At 32.2% G+C, this 13,639-nt stretch overlaps 1 protein-coding gene across 5 annotated transcripts in view; it reads left to right on the top strand.

Moving 5' to 3' along the window:
• LOC129235235 (regulating synaptic membrane exocytosis protein 1-like) overlaps positions 1 to 13,639 on the top strand; it is a 124,304-nt gene that overhangs the window by 75,535 nt on the left and 35,130 nt on the right. For 4 of the 5 annotated variants that reach the window (XR_008581575.1, XM_054868941.1, XM_054868940.1 and 1 more), the window contains exons 5-10: positions 3,289 to 3,458; positions 7,075 to 7,288; positions 8,863 to 8,986; positions 11,332 to 11,417; positions 11,648 to 11,736; positions 13,258 to 13,388. Coding sequence is in view for 4 of the 5 variants with exons in the window: in XM_054868941.1 (XP_054724916.1) it covers positions 3,289 to 3,458; positions 7,075 to 7,288; positions 8,863 to 8,986; positions 11,332 to 11,417; positions 11,648 to 11,736; positions 13,258 to 13,388 (814 nt within the window). In the remaining variant the exon portion in view is untranslated. Of the gene's footprint in view, positions 1 to 913; positions 997 to 3,288; positions 3,459 to 7,074; positions 7,289 to 8,862; positions 8,987 to 11,331; positions 11,418 to 11,647; positions 11,737 to 13,257; positions 13,389 to 13,639 lie in introns of all 5 variants that reach the window. The other variant, XM_054868942.1, reaches the window with a different exon arrangement.

Raw genomic sequence — 13,639 nt, 5'->3', positions numbered from 1 at the left:
AAAAATTAATATCTCAGCAAATTATGTTCTGCGTAACATAGTATTAGCTCAACATATCGGACGTCATTTATTAACATTTTATGCAACCAAAAAACGATTTTGTGAACAACTCTGTTCGCAGGCTATGTTTAGAAATAAGGAGAAATCATGGTTAAAGGAAGTCTTGTAATGCCTCTATTATGGTAAAATTACTAAATATTTCAAAGAAATTGTAAGATATTGCATTTACAAAGTTTTTCCAATGAGGCAGTGAGAAGCGAAGGGATGTATGTGCCAAATTAAAAATTTTATAGGTAATCAGTACAAATAGTAGAAGATCTTATGAACTGTTTTAGGGCAAGATATGGTACTATTAGCTCTGGTAGGTGCTGCTATACAGCATGATTTAGAGAGAAAAAACATTGAAAGTCTACCTAGGGTCTGAACTAAAAATTCATTTTACTTAAAATTATAAAACGTCCACTACATCCCTTTGCTTCTCACTGCCTCCCATGTCGTTTAGTTTTTATTTCAGATAATAGATTTGGTGTTGAAAAACATTGAAATATGCGTCATCTGTTGACATTTTTATGGGGTTGCAGGTGTCAGGGTTTAGTTTGATGTTAGTGACGAATTTGTATCTTGCTAAATGAATGTTGCGATTAATTGATGCGCAATGTATTGGCGGGAAATACATTTCAATGACTTTCTAAAGAGAACTGCTAAAATATGAGCGATTCTAGTTTTCAGTGTTGATTCCAGAAATATAATTTATTTTACTGTGCGAGATATTACTTAAAGGTTTAAAAACTTCAACACGTCAATGTAAGATCCATATTTAAATGATCATATTGAAATATAATTAATTTTTTGGCGCATGTTTTAAACTTTTGTTTCCCTTAACTTCCATGAGTAACTTATTTCTCCCTTCCAGTCTCGTTGCGGAAGGAGGCAGCGAAGGAGTACCGCAGGGAGTTCCGTTGGCGGAGCCAGGAGGACTATCGGCAGACGACTTCGGTGAGAAAACCCTCTCTGTGCTCTGTGTGTCCGTCCGTCCGTGTCCTCTTGGCTCCGGGCCTCCCCAGTTCCTCCGTCAACCGCAGCCTCTTTATTCCTTTCTTTTTTTTCTTTTGTTTCACTCCTCAATCCCAGCGTTTATACTCCCTTTTCTATTGCCAAATTTTCGTCTTGCCATTTTGCTATTTGCTCGTGCATAGTGTTCCCATTTATTGAAAACATAAGGTTATTCCTTTTGGGGAAACAAAAATCAACATGACGTGAACTAAGTTCACTAGTTGTATGAAAATTATAAGTTAAATTTTTTTTAAACAAAAACTGGAGCCAAAGACATTTTTCATTTACCGTTATTTATTCTTGAATCAGAATTTAATTTAAATGTAACATTAATCAGTTCTTTTTTTCCGGAAATTCATACTGTTACGAAATGTTACACCGTCCAATTTTCTGTTTCCAAAAAAAAGAAAAAAGAAAACAGGTCTAGTAATTTTACACATGCGTTAAAACTAACAATTAATGTACTAGAATAAGGAGTAGTTAATTGAAGAGAAAAAACCGTACGGTCTCACAAATGAGATGTTCTTTTTTCCATGATGGTTTTTTTTATGTTAGTTAGGTCACGTTAGAAAGGTTAAGAAAAAAAGACTACAACAGTAGCCTTCATAGTTTAAGGAATTTGTCTTCTTTTACTTCTTTGAAAAGAGTTAAAAGATGTGAAAATATCAATTTTTCTTTTATGTTATTTTCGTGTGCATTTCAACAAAAAAGCTCATAAGGTCTTCACTTTAGGAAATATTTAAAAACAAAATAGCTGTTCTTGAAAACATAATTTAGTCGGGAAACAAAAGCAAATCTTTTGCATTGATAATAAAATTTATACCTCTTTTTATAGTGTGTCTTTTAAATAATTAGTATAAAATTTGTTATATAAACTACAACTGAGTATTTTTTTTTTTTTTTTGAAACACAGATTCATTTTTATATCTTAACAACGCCAAGCATGAAATAATTTCAAAAACGATGTTTTTGTTGTTTGATATAAAATTTTATTCCTTCCGTGAGCTACGCTTTCTGTGACTGCTTAAGTCTGCTTTCTCTTAAGTTTAAATAACGGTTCTTTTCTGTGAAGAGAAAAGTTAAATTTATAAAAGTCGAAATAACGCTTTAAAGTGAATTTATCTTAAAAGCATAAATTGTAAAAGGGAACTGAAACTCTAGAGCAACAATCGAATTTTTTTTTAATGAGCCAAATTCTATTTACATATTGGTTACTTTGAATTAATTTAGGTTATTGGCGGTAAATTGAATTACGTAAATTTCATGAGTTAAATGACAAATATTTATGAGTTCTGGCATTTGTGTAGATGTATAGTATGTTATAGTATGTTTTTTTTTTCTTTTTTGTTTTAGACAGGCGATAAATAATGCATAAGGGGTGGATGATTCTTATGCCTTGAGGTTTTGAACCTTTATTACAAAAGGTCAACTTTTGATGCAGTAGAAAAAAATTGCTTAGAGCAATATTCATTTAGAATGCGAATATTTCAAGGTGAATGCTTTGCGTCATAGATAACTATTCACTCATAAAGTGACAAAGGGGAAAGTACATTTCACTCTATGATAATGTAAAGGTTTAACTAGTTTCTCAAAAATGCATTTGAAAAATCAAGTTCTCTGCTTAGTTTTCTCCCTTCAATGGGGCCAATTCTTAATGTTCAGTAAACAAAAGTTATCCAAAACTTTAAAATACATTCTAGCGAAGAAGTTCTTAGTAAAAAAAACTACTCATGGCCACGACTCTTGCCTGAGAACTAGCACCTTAGTTCATTTGGAATCTCTTTCACAGACCTTCTAAGTGAACGGTGATTGCCATTATGAAGTGAACTAAGGCGGCGATTCACGTAGAGTGAGATGAACTGCACTCAGTGAAGCAAGATTTTGGCTCCTGAAAAAAAGAAAAAAAAGGCGATAATTATATAAAGGTAAAAAATTAATAAAAATAAGCACTTTATGCACACGAAAAAGCAATAATAGAAAATTTCGGAGAACAAATTTCAATGTCCACGTCGGAATAGACCACGTGGTCGTTATCTGTCAGTCGCAAAGACAGCAAAACGAGAAACATCAAGACATGGCAAAATGAAATCAATAAGTCATCCTGATTGCCAAAAACAGAGTTGGATTCTGAGTGAAACAAAGTGATCTTAACTGTGTTTGAATGACAAAGCTTGCGGACAAAGCTGTTGTGAATGACTTGGCGGGCGGACTTGAGCGTGTTGTGTGTTTCTGCAGGGGACGGGCGTCGGCGGCGCCCTTGTCACCGAGACGGCCTACCCACGGAGCCCCGCCGGCCCCCGCAGGAACCCCGCAGACACCCCCGCTGGGATGCAGGGGAAGGGAACACCAAGGACTCTGGCATCGACACCAGCAGCAGCGCCACCTTGAACGAAGACTTGCACAAGGTATAACACACCACCGCCACGCACACCTCCAACGAGATACATAGGTAGAGTGATCACTCTCAAACTCTCTCGACTTTGGTAGAACACGAATGCAGAAAAGCACGAATTACCGCCCTATGACCGGAGCTGAAGCAGAATTGCGAGCAAATACCGAAAAGCTCGTTACAGCATTCAGGGCCTGCAGTTTCGCCCTTGTTCGATCTCAGTCTCTTCTGTATATCGTAACGAACTATTCTGTATTTTCTTGCAACGAATGAATGACTTCACTTAATGGCAGATGATTACCAAATCTGCGTTCCCGCAGATTTAATAATCTTTTGGGTCCTAGTCTGCGTGTTGATCCAAAGCAAGCAAAATAATTTTATGATTATGTTCGTTTTTTTATTCATTTGAGAACATGAGCATTTTTTTTTTTCAACCGTCGTGTAGTTCATCTTCAAACCGTTTCTAAAAGTTTCAAGTGCGCACTCTACATATTTATCTCGTTGCGCACCCCCCCCCCCATCTCCCCCCCCTTTCTTCCTCTCTCTCTCTCTCTCTTTCACCTATTCCTTGCTTCGAACCCGGTAGCCAAGTTATCTTTTATGACTCACGTACTTTTGCCTTATTCATTATTCTTAATGTTTTGAAAATAATTAAATGTTTATTAAAATAATTTTTATTGCAGACTTTTGGTAAATCAATCATGTTTTGTTACCTTTGCATGAATGTTGTGTTTCACATGGACAATATTTCTCTAATTAACCTTTCTACTACCAATCAGCCTATCAATATTGCAATGTGCTTTAAACGTCACGCATAACTAAACTCACAAATGACTTTTGTTTTGTTATTTAATTTATAGAATAACGTCTATATTACAAGAATAATCATAATACTTGTTATCATATTTATCCCTTAAAAAACGAGTAAGAATTATTATTAAACACATTACCAAGCACTTTTGAATATTTTAATGTTGCTTTAAAAAATCATATCAAGCCCACTAAAGATATAGCGGCATTAGAAGAATGGAACGACTCAAAAGGAAAAAAAAGAGCAAATATTTTTTAAATTTAATTATATAGTACCAATGCATTTTTTTCCCCTTTTTTTTTTTTTTTTTTGTGAAGGAAGCTGAACATTGCTTTTTAAAATGATAACAACGTCAAAAGTTAATTTCCTTAATAAATAAGTTTCAGGACTTGCTAAAACAAATTGTAAACTGTTGATTAAAACGTAAATATTTTGTAAATATGGTGTCTATATATAACCATTTAAAATTATTCTCTAGACACTGATAACAACTAAAGTAGTGATGACATTTCTTAATTATTGAAAGAGCTTCACAGCTTAGATAAACTCATATTTGAAAAGTTTTATTAAGGTCTAAACAAATATAAAAATTTGACTTTAAAAGAAGATCATTTAAATTACGACTATGTGTGCGACACTTGGTCTTGTATTTAGATCAAAACTGATTATGACGGGATTGTCCCGTAGAATATTAGTCGAGTCAAATGTAAATACTACGGGCATGACTCAGGTACTAGACCACGTGTTTCATACTTAGTTGTAGTTTAAGGGGTTAAGATTTTTTTTTTTTTTTTTTTGAATTCTTTAGTTTATTGTCTATCAAATGGTGTTCTAGAGGTATCATGTCAGCTGTTTCTTCTTTTTTGCACGAAAACATTAAACAGCTAGAATTTTTACAGAACAATAATTTAACTCTTTCACCAAATTATTCAATAATCAATTTGCATTGAGTTCCATTAGGTACATAAATATAAGGCAGGCCAACTAAATTTTTCTAAAATTACATGGAAAAAAATTCAAGTAGCTATTTTCTTATTTTAACTATCATTATTTTTCAGTCTTTTGTATTTCAAAATAGTCTAAAAAGCATATTTTAACCAAAACTTTAAATGCTTTCCAAGGTTAAGAATGCATGATTTTAATTTTATTTTTTTTATTCATAGTCGATAGCTATGATGATGAGGGAATTAATTTGCAAGCTATGATAACGAGGAAATTAATTTGCAAGTTATGATAATGAAGAAATTAATTTTGCAAGAATTTATTCTTGGTTATTTGTAATTAATAATGTCTTAATTATCACAGTAAATTATTTATTTGATTATTTATACCAAGACCCATTTATGTTTTGTATCTTTTATAATAGTTGAAGATTTCCAAACAATATTCTCCTACATAGAAATCTCCAAGTATGAGGAAATGAAATTACAAGATTTTACACTTAATTATTTAATTAATTACAAAGAAATTAGGTACAAATATAAACATTAAACATTCCTTAACAATTAACTTATAAAATCTTCATGATTTTCTTAAAGTAAAATTGTTTTTCTTACAAATAGTAATAAAAACCAAATAAACCTGGTTTAAACGAAGAAGAGACGTTTTTTTTTCTTTTATAAAAACCGGTTTTTATACCAACCCTGCCCTAAGATTCATGGCCTAATATCTCGCTCATTTATGATTCAATTGGCTCTGACTTTTACCATTCGTCAGCTGACTTATAAAAAATAAGGAAAAAAAATAGTTCCAAGTGAAAATTTAAGCTTCAATAATGTTTTTAAACAGTTTAAACAAAGGCAATTTAATCTTACTAGAAGCATGGGCTTCAAATGAGACCAACTGTGGGCAAGGATCACCTCACGCAGAGTTAAGGACAAAGAAACCTCAAAAACTACCATCAAACTAAAAAAATTGAAAAATTATTTAATTTCAACATAAAAACATAGTAAACCACATTCCACAAACTTAAACACGTTTGATGAAAAAGTCCAAAACACATAATGAAAAAGTCCAAAACACATAATGAAAAAGTCCAAAACACATTATGAATTACGCAGTGCTGTCGTGTCCTAATAAGGTTTACTATTTCCTTATTGGGGCACAATTTACTTTTTTAGATTATCAAATCAAAGGGAAAAATGATGGCATACATTGGCATTTTTAAGAAGAGAAAAATTACAATACGTGTCTGCCATTAAATACATAAAAACTAAAGATACATTACACCCACGGAAATTCATAATTTTTTCAGTAGGTTATCATTTCCATTCTTTAATTTATATGAATTCTGTACATATTTGCTGTATTTTTGCAAAGTATATAACTTTTCTTTACAAGTAACATGTAGTATTTTTTCCATTAAAAAAAAAAAAAAAAAAAAAAAAACCGCCGTCAAAGTTACTAACGTATTATGAAAACAAATTCATCGCCTTCAGATATTATTTACAATTTTCTCTCTTGGACTTTTGCAGCATATCTTTGCTTCATTTGATTAATATGTATCTTTCTAAAAATCATTTTTACTTCGAAAAATAGCACATTATTTTGTCGCTTATTCACATTTTTTTAAAAAATTCCTATCCATTATGTGACTTAAGGAATGGCTTCTTTTATTACGCGATTTTTGTAATTCTCATAATAATGCTTTGTATTTTGTGCATTAAAATGTTTTAAAGCTTTACCTTTTCCTGTAAGTTTGCAAAAGTTAGTTATGTCTGTTAATTATTTCTCAGAAAATGTGACCAAATAATGTAAGTAAATATCAAGTTTTTGACCTTGATTGTCAAACCATGGTACATGCTTTTCGCCTTTCTTTTAGCACACCGTGTCATGGAAATTATCGAAAGATGGTTCTCGGTGGCTGGGGCGGATGGTGCTGCACAAAGACCCCCTCCCCGATGGTAGAGGGCGCCAAAATATCGGCATGAAAGTGGTTGGCTATCAAGTAGTAGATACAACGGGACATGTGGGGGCAGTCGTCGAGAAGATTCGGGAAAATAGCCTGGCCGATCGAGTTGCCCACATACGCCCTGGTAAGACCACCTTCACTGCCTTTCATTTGTATTCAGACACCTTTGACTTTGACATTGATTGAAATTTGGATAAAATTTCCGGTTAGTTTTACCAGCACCGGTTTCTACTCTATGCAGAAGATAATTATAATACTAAATTTAATATAAATAGGAGCGAACTAAGGTCACTGTTTCCACAGCTATTAATTCTAAAATGTAAGGTTGCTACTTATGAATTATTTCTTTTTACATAAGTAAAGTAAATGAATAGTTTGCTTTGAATACTTTTGTGGTTTTCCTTTTTACTTATATTAACTGCATTTCTCTTTGAGCTTTGACAAATATACCACATCATCAATTTGTAATGTAGGTTGTCTACTAGAAATTCAATGCAGAAGAAAGTCGAGCTTACTTTTCACTTCAAAAATAAATACATTACTTTGGCCTTGATTCAATATATGATCGACACTCGCTCAAATTATTCATTTTTCTGCTTGACCTTTTTTTCCCGTTCCTCTTTTTGCACATATTTTACTTATTTGCTTAAGTTCACTTTACTTATTGAAACTTAGTTTTAAGAGCAATAAATTTTGAAACCACCTATGCGAAGAATTTTACTTTTTCTCTTAGTTGTCATAAATTAATACATAAAAAAAACAAGGAAGAGTACAACCGATAACTGTTATAACAAGGATGGAAACTAATTTAATTAAATTAAAGCATTGATTTTTTTGGTTGAAAACTTTGCATCACGTTGTGCAATACTTATCTCTTTTCTTCTACTTGTGAATCTAATGAAAAAATAAAATAAATAAACAGTAAATCGCCAAAAAGAAAATCGCTCTTTAAGTTATTTGGCATCTAACTTTTTCATATCGTATACTAAGATATTAACCAATATTTTACTCTGAATTAAGGCGAGGGTAATTAGAGATTAAGAGGGAAAAAAATGAGAAAATGAAACGAGGGTGATTAGAGATAAAGTGGGAAAATTGTTTAGCACAACTCAAGAGTAATTAAAGGTAAAGAGAGGAATGTATAAAGGAAACAGTTGAGCAAGACTTCTAAGGTTAGAGTTCATGTAAAGAATTTAGAGCGTAGATTATTCAAAGAACTCGCTATGACTCTTGATATAAAAGACACATAAATAGTATTTTCCTTTTAAAATGAATATATTAAAAGAAGGAATGAAAAACAAAGAAAAATCTTCTTATCACTTTTATTTTTCATCTTCAACCTTTTACGTTCGCTCCAACGGCTTGGGATATAGAAATAGTTTGATCCCAGAAAAATATAATTCAACTCTTTTTCAAGTTACTTTCATGTCATAAAAGTATCTCATTTTTGTCTTAAGAAAAACACAGCGTGTTTCAGAGTCAAACAAACTTTCCTAGTAAAGTTTCACCTTAAATGCATTAACTGTCACGAAATCTGTAACTAAACAGAAGAAAGTGTTTCACACATTTTGATAATTTGACAGGTTATTAGTATGGAAGATATTTTTCTCCGCGTGTCTCTATGTCAAAAAATTTAAATATTTTGTAAACTTGTTTTGAATACGAATTGTACCTTGATTCTAAAATTTTTTTTACAAGGTGATGAGGTCCTGGAATGGAATGGAACTCCACTCCGAGGGAAGTTTAAAGAACAAGTAGCTAGTATTATTGCCTTGTCCAAGAATGACCACCAAGTACAGCTGCTCATATCCCGGCCCTATGGGTACTATATTGTTTTACCATTTTTTTTACTGTGTTTAGAAATATTTCTTTGCTGCAACAGAATGTGCATGTAATCAGAGCATTAGCTTCAAGCACTGATCACAATTTCAGACTACACAGTTAAATGTAACTTAAAACAAATACTTCCAACAAATGTCCCTGAATATGTTTTGAAAGCAGCTCAGAATTGACAACGAATACGTTTCAAATGTTGATGATTCGATGTGGTTCTTCTGTGAGGGAAAATAAAGTCATGTGAAAAAAAAAAAAAAAAGAATCGACCCTTCCACAGCCTGTAAATAGGTTTTCTTTATACGGTGAGTGTTATTTGCAAGAAGCCACTCTTCAGGCAGCAATTTTTCATCGGTGTCGTCTATAAACGAGCCTGTAAATAGGTTTTCTTCCTACGGGGAGTGTTATTTGCAAGAAGCCACTCTCCAGGCAGTAATTTTCATCGGCAAATGAGCCTTTAAATAGATTTTCTTTCTACGGTGAGTCTTATTTGCAAGAAGCCACTCCCCAGGCAGCAATTTTCATCAGTGTCGTCTATAAACGAGCCTGTAAATAGGTTTTCTTCGTACGGGGAGTGTTTTTTGCAAGAAGCCACTCCAGGCAGCAACTTTCTTCGGTCTATAAATGATGTCAAGCTTTGAGGGGAGAGGGAGGTTAATGGAATTGTGAGTTTGTGACAAGAGACGGGTGACTTCAAAAATTTTGGTAACAATGAAAACATTTAAGAGAAACAGATTGAACCTATTTATACTATTTTGTTCAGATATTTTCCTTCCTACCTTTTTTTTAATGACAAACATGTAGCTTTTTTTCCGGATGCTTTATTTTCATAATCTCATTTGCTTTATTTCGCAACGAAAAAAAAATAATGCAAATTCAAATTTTAATCAAGTTCCACTTATAAACTTAAATTCAATCTATTTGTGGGTAATTTGTGTTCATAAAGTAAAGACTGAAAGCTCAAAATATAAAACTCTCTTTCAAATTCAAAAAAGACGACCGTTTTTAGTTACCCTTTTAATTTAATATTTTTTTTTCTAAATATGTTTTAAGTGGTAAGTTTTAATCTTATTTCGTACAAAAATCGGATAACCCTTATTATCTGAATTTCATTTGGAAAATATCACCAGAAACAGAAATTTTATGTCATAATATCAAGAACACTTATTTGAAAAAATAATTTTAAAATATTTTAGTATAAAAACTAGAAGCATGAATTTTATAATAAGCTTAAAGCTGTAGTTACTACACTGTGGGGAAGAATGCCGTATTACTAGAAAATGTCTGGAAAACTGAGATTCCTCAAAATTTTCATTTCAAATAACCGATACAGTGTTTTCTTAGCAAAGTAAAAACATTACTTTAGAAGGAACTGAATCTGTTACTAGAAAATTTTATGGAATCCCAGTTTCCAAGGAGTTTTTTAATAGTTAGTAGTAGATTTTCTAGTAGGCATGGGGTTCCCAAAGTTTTCAGAACAGTTACATCTTTTGAACAGTTAAAAGTTTCTTGCCGTACCCTAATAATTTATCTTTTTTTAATAGTATATCCATCTATATTAATGTATATATTCATTTATTTATCTATAAATAGAAACGTATATGTGTAAAGATATATGAGGCAGTGAGAAGCCAAGGAATGTAAGTGGACACTTTCAAGTTTTGAGTAAGTTGAGAGACTCGGTAGGCTTTCATTGAATTTTTTTCTAAATCATGCTGAATAGCAGCACCTACTACGGCTATTGGTACTATATCTTGCACCAAGATAGAGAAGAGGTTCACCTACCATTTCTAATGGTTATCTTCAAATTTTTAATTTTGTCACTTAACTCCCCTTTGCTTCTCACTGACTTATATGGTCAAGAATTATGTTCATCCATTTGAATGATTTTGCGGGGTAAAACAGTAAGTAAGCGGGGAAAGTATATAGAAACAGGGTTACCACTTAGTATTTAGTTAATTAACTAAGGACTTTTTTGAAGTTCTTAATGTAGATAAATGAAATTTCTTCTTTTTATTATGCATTAAAGTAAAGAACCTGAAACCGGATAAAACTTTGAAGAACAAACTTTTGCGCTTTTTTCGTTCCATTAACAAAACAGATTAGATAACATGCACACTTCGCGACACCCTCGCCTAATTCAACGGCACATCCACTTTGGGAACCCCTGGTATATGGAATGGTAATAAAAGGAAATGCAATGGCAATATATATTTGAAAATATTTTTATAATCACTAAGCTGTTTGTTATTGCGAGGAAAAATATTTTTCTTTATTAGTTAAAGAAATTACATTGGAACTGGATCACTAACCTTAAGTATCTGTACTTTTCAGGAATGTTCCTCCTCCCATCGATCCTATAGACATGAGAAGAATCCCCCCACCCCATTTAGAAGTCCATCCTGAGGCCCTGCAGAGAGGTATTTTATGATCTATCAATAAAAACATATTTAACAAAAAATATTTATTGTTTGCAGCGACAGCGAAAATATTGGTATTTTACCTTAGCAAATACTGGTATTACGAAATTTCAAAATAGTACTGGATAAAAATATTTCCTTTATTGGGCAAAAAAGAACAAGTTAATGTTGAATGTTATTTTCTATTTCGTAAGTTTACTTTAATTAATGCATTAAATCCTATTTTTTAGATCCACGCTATCTCAGGTACTCCGATAGGCGTACGAGTCACTTGCCAACACGATCTCCTGATAGAAGTTCGATTGGCGGACGAATACAGGTGAGCGATGCAGGCAATGAAAACTATTGTAAATATTTTGAATCTTATTTTTAATTTGAATGAATAAGTTTTCACAAATTTGTTTTAATATTATTGCGATAAAGCATAGTTTTTCTGGCTGAGTTGTTGAGATCGTCAGTTTGGAATGCTATATGGAATGCACACTTACATTCAAATGTGTCATAATTCAGTAGAGAAGAGCTTGGTATAAGAAACCGCGCGACGCTGACTTTTGGGGAGGTCTAAAGACTATTTCTTATTTTAATTTTTTTTTTCTTGCTTTCTGCATTGATCTGTAGAATTTAAAGTAGAAAATTAGTACTAAATTAAACATGAAGAAAAAGTGAAATTGAAAATTACTCATAAATCCATACAGGAGTCCTCAGTGGTGAAGAGGTCAAGAGCACTTGTTTGCTACCTGCACCGCAGTTTTCCATTTTGAAACATTTTAGGCTACGTTTTACTCACAATTTTTAAAATTAACACTTATTTTCAGGCATTCCTCGGTAATGATTTAAAGTATTACGACAAATTTAAGGCTGGTTCACCTTGCTGACTATTTTTGGATTTTTTTTAATCTGCGTCACAGACTGCTGAAAACTTTTCTGCTACAGGCAAAAGAGCCAAAAAACAAAGAGGACAAGATTTCAGGTGTAGCATTACAAAAAAAAAATACCTCAAATTTTGAAATAAAATTTTCATTTTAATTCTCATATACCTGAAAGTTGAATTAAATTTTGAATTGTGTATGTTGTAAAAATCCAAAATCTGGCAAGTGCCAACATTTGCCAGTGAATATCAGCATTCACGTACCAAAGATATCGGTGAAGGACCAAGTACTTCCGGTATCATCGGTGCAAATCGACATTGTCCAATTTCTGACTTTTAAGGAAACATTTACACTTACATAGACATTATAATTTTTAACAATGGAATTGCATTACATATTTAGTTCAAATTTTAACTTTAGTTATTTCAAACGTGTTAATATCAATGCAAATAAAGATATGCTATTAGTACATAAATTAGAACTCAGAAAACTGTGTAAAAAAATCGTTATTTCCTGTCAATGAGGGTACGATGAGATTAGTTCATTAGAGAAGCAAGGAAGAGTTTTTTCCACTATACATGTTGATCTCTAGTGAATCTATCCTTTAAAAAGCTTTACCGAAGATTGGAAACCAAAACTTTTTGTCAGAGTAAAAAAGTTTCAAAACTTCGGTTCTAAAACAATTTGTCAGTGTTGACGTTGTTTACCGCAAGCAGGATTAAATTGTTGAATAATTAATTGCTTTAAAATAGTCTTTTCAATCAAGTATTCAACAACTGAAATAACCATATTTGAAACAAATTTCTAATTACTAGTTGTATCGCTGGAAAAATGGGGTTAGTAAATTAGTAAGAGTGAGACCCCTAGAATAGAAAAGAAATTGTAAGAAGGCAAATTTTCTTACTTAAATTTAAGAAATATTTATTTTTAATCCTTCCATGCATTAAATACCTCTTTTCTTGTCAATACAGGTGCGATTATGGTACGATACGAAGAACATTCAACTTGTAGTAACGATAGTTTGTGCATCAGAACTGCCACCGAGAACGGATCACAGTCCCAGAAATCCATACGTAAAAATCGTTCTTTTACCAGATGCTAGGTATTGTTTTTTTAATTCTGTTTGTCCATTTAATGCTTACCACAAACCATTGTGTCCAATATGTGAGTCAGTTTCAAATAAACAAAGTGAGTTCGTATCAAACGAGTAATACTTGCCTCTATATTTTCATTAACTCTGCTTTTTAAACTAATGCTTTGGCAAGTAATATTTTCCGAAATATTTTAGAAAATAAACATTTCAGTACAGTAAATATATTTTGTTTTTGCCATTATTACACGATGCAGCAGTTA

Source organism: Uloborus diversus, chromosome 2, assembly GCF_026930045.1.
Source record: "Uloborus diversus isolate 005 chromosome 2, Udiv.v.3.1, whole genome shotgun sequence".
Lineage (NCBI taxonomy): Eukaryota > Metazoa > Arthropoda > Arachnida > Araneae > Uloboridae > Uloborus > Uloborus diversus.
The sequence above is the reverse complement of the archived record's forward strand: the minus strand, read 5'-3'. Positions and strand labels throughout refer to the sequence as shown.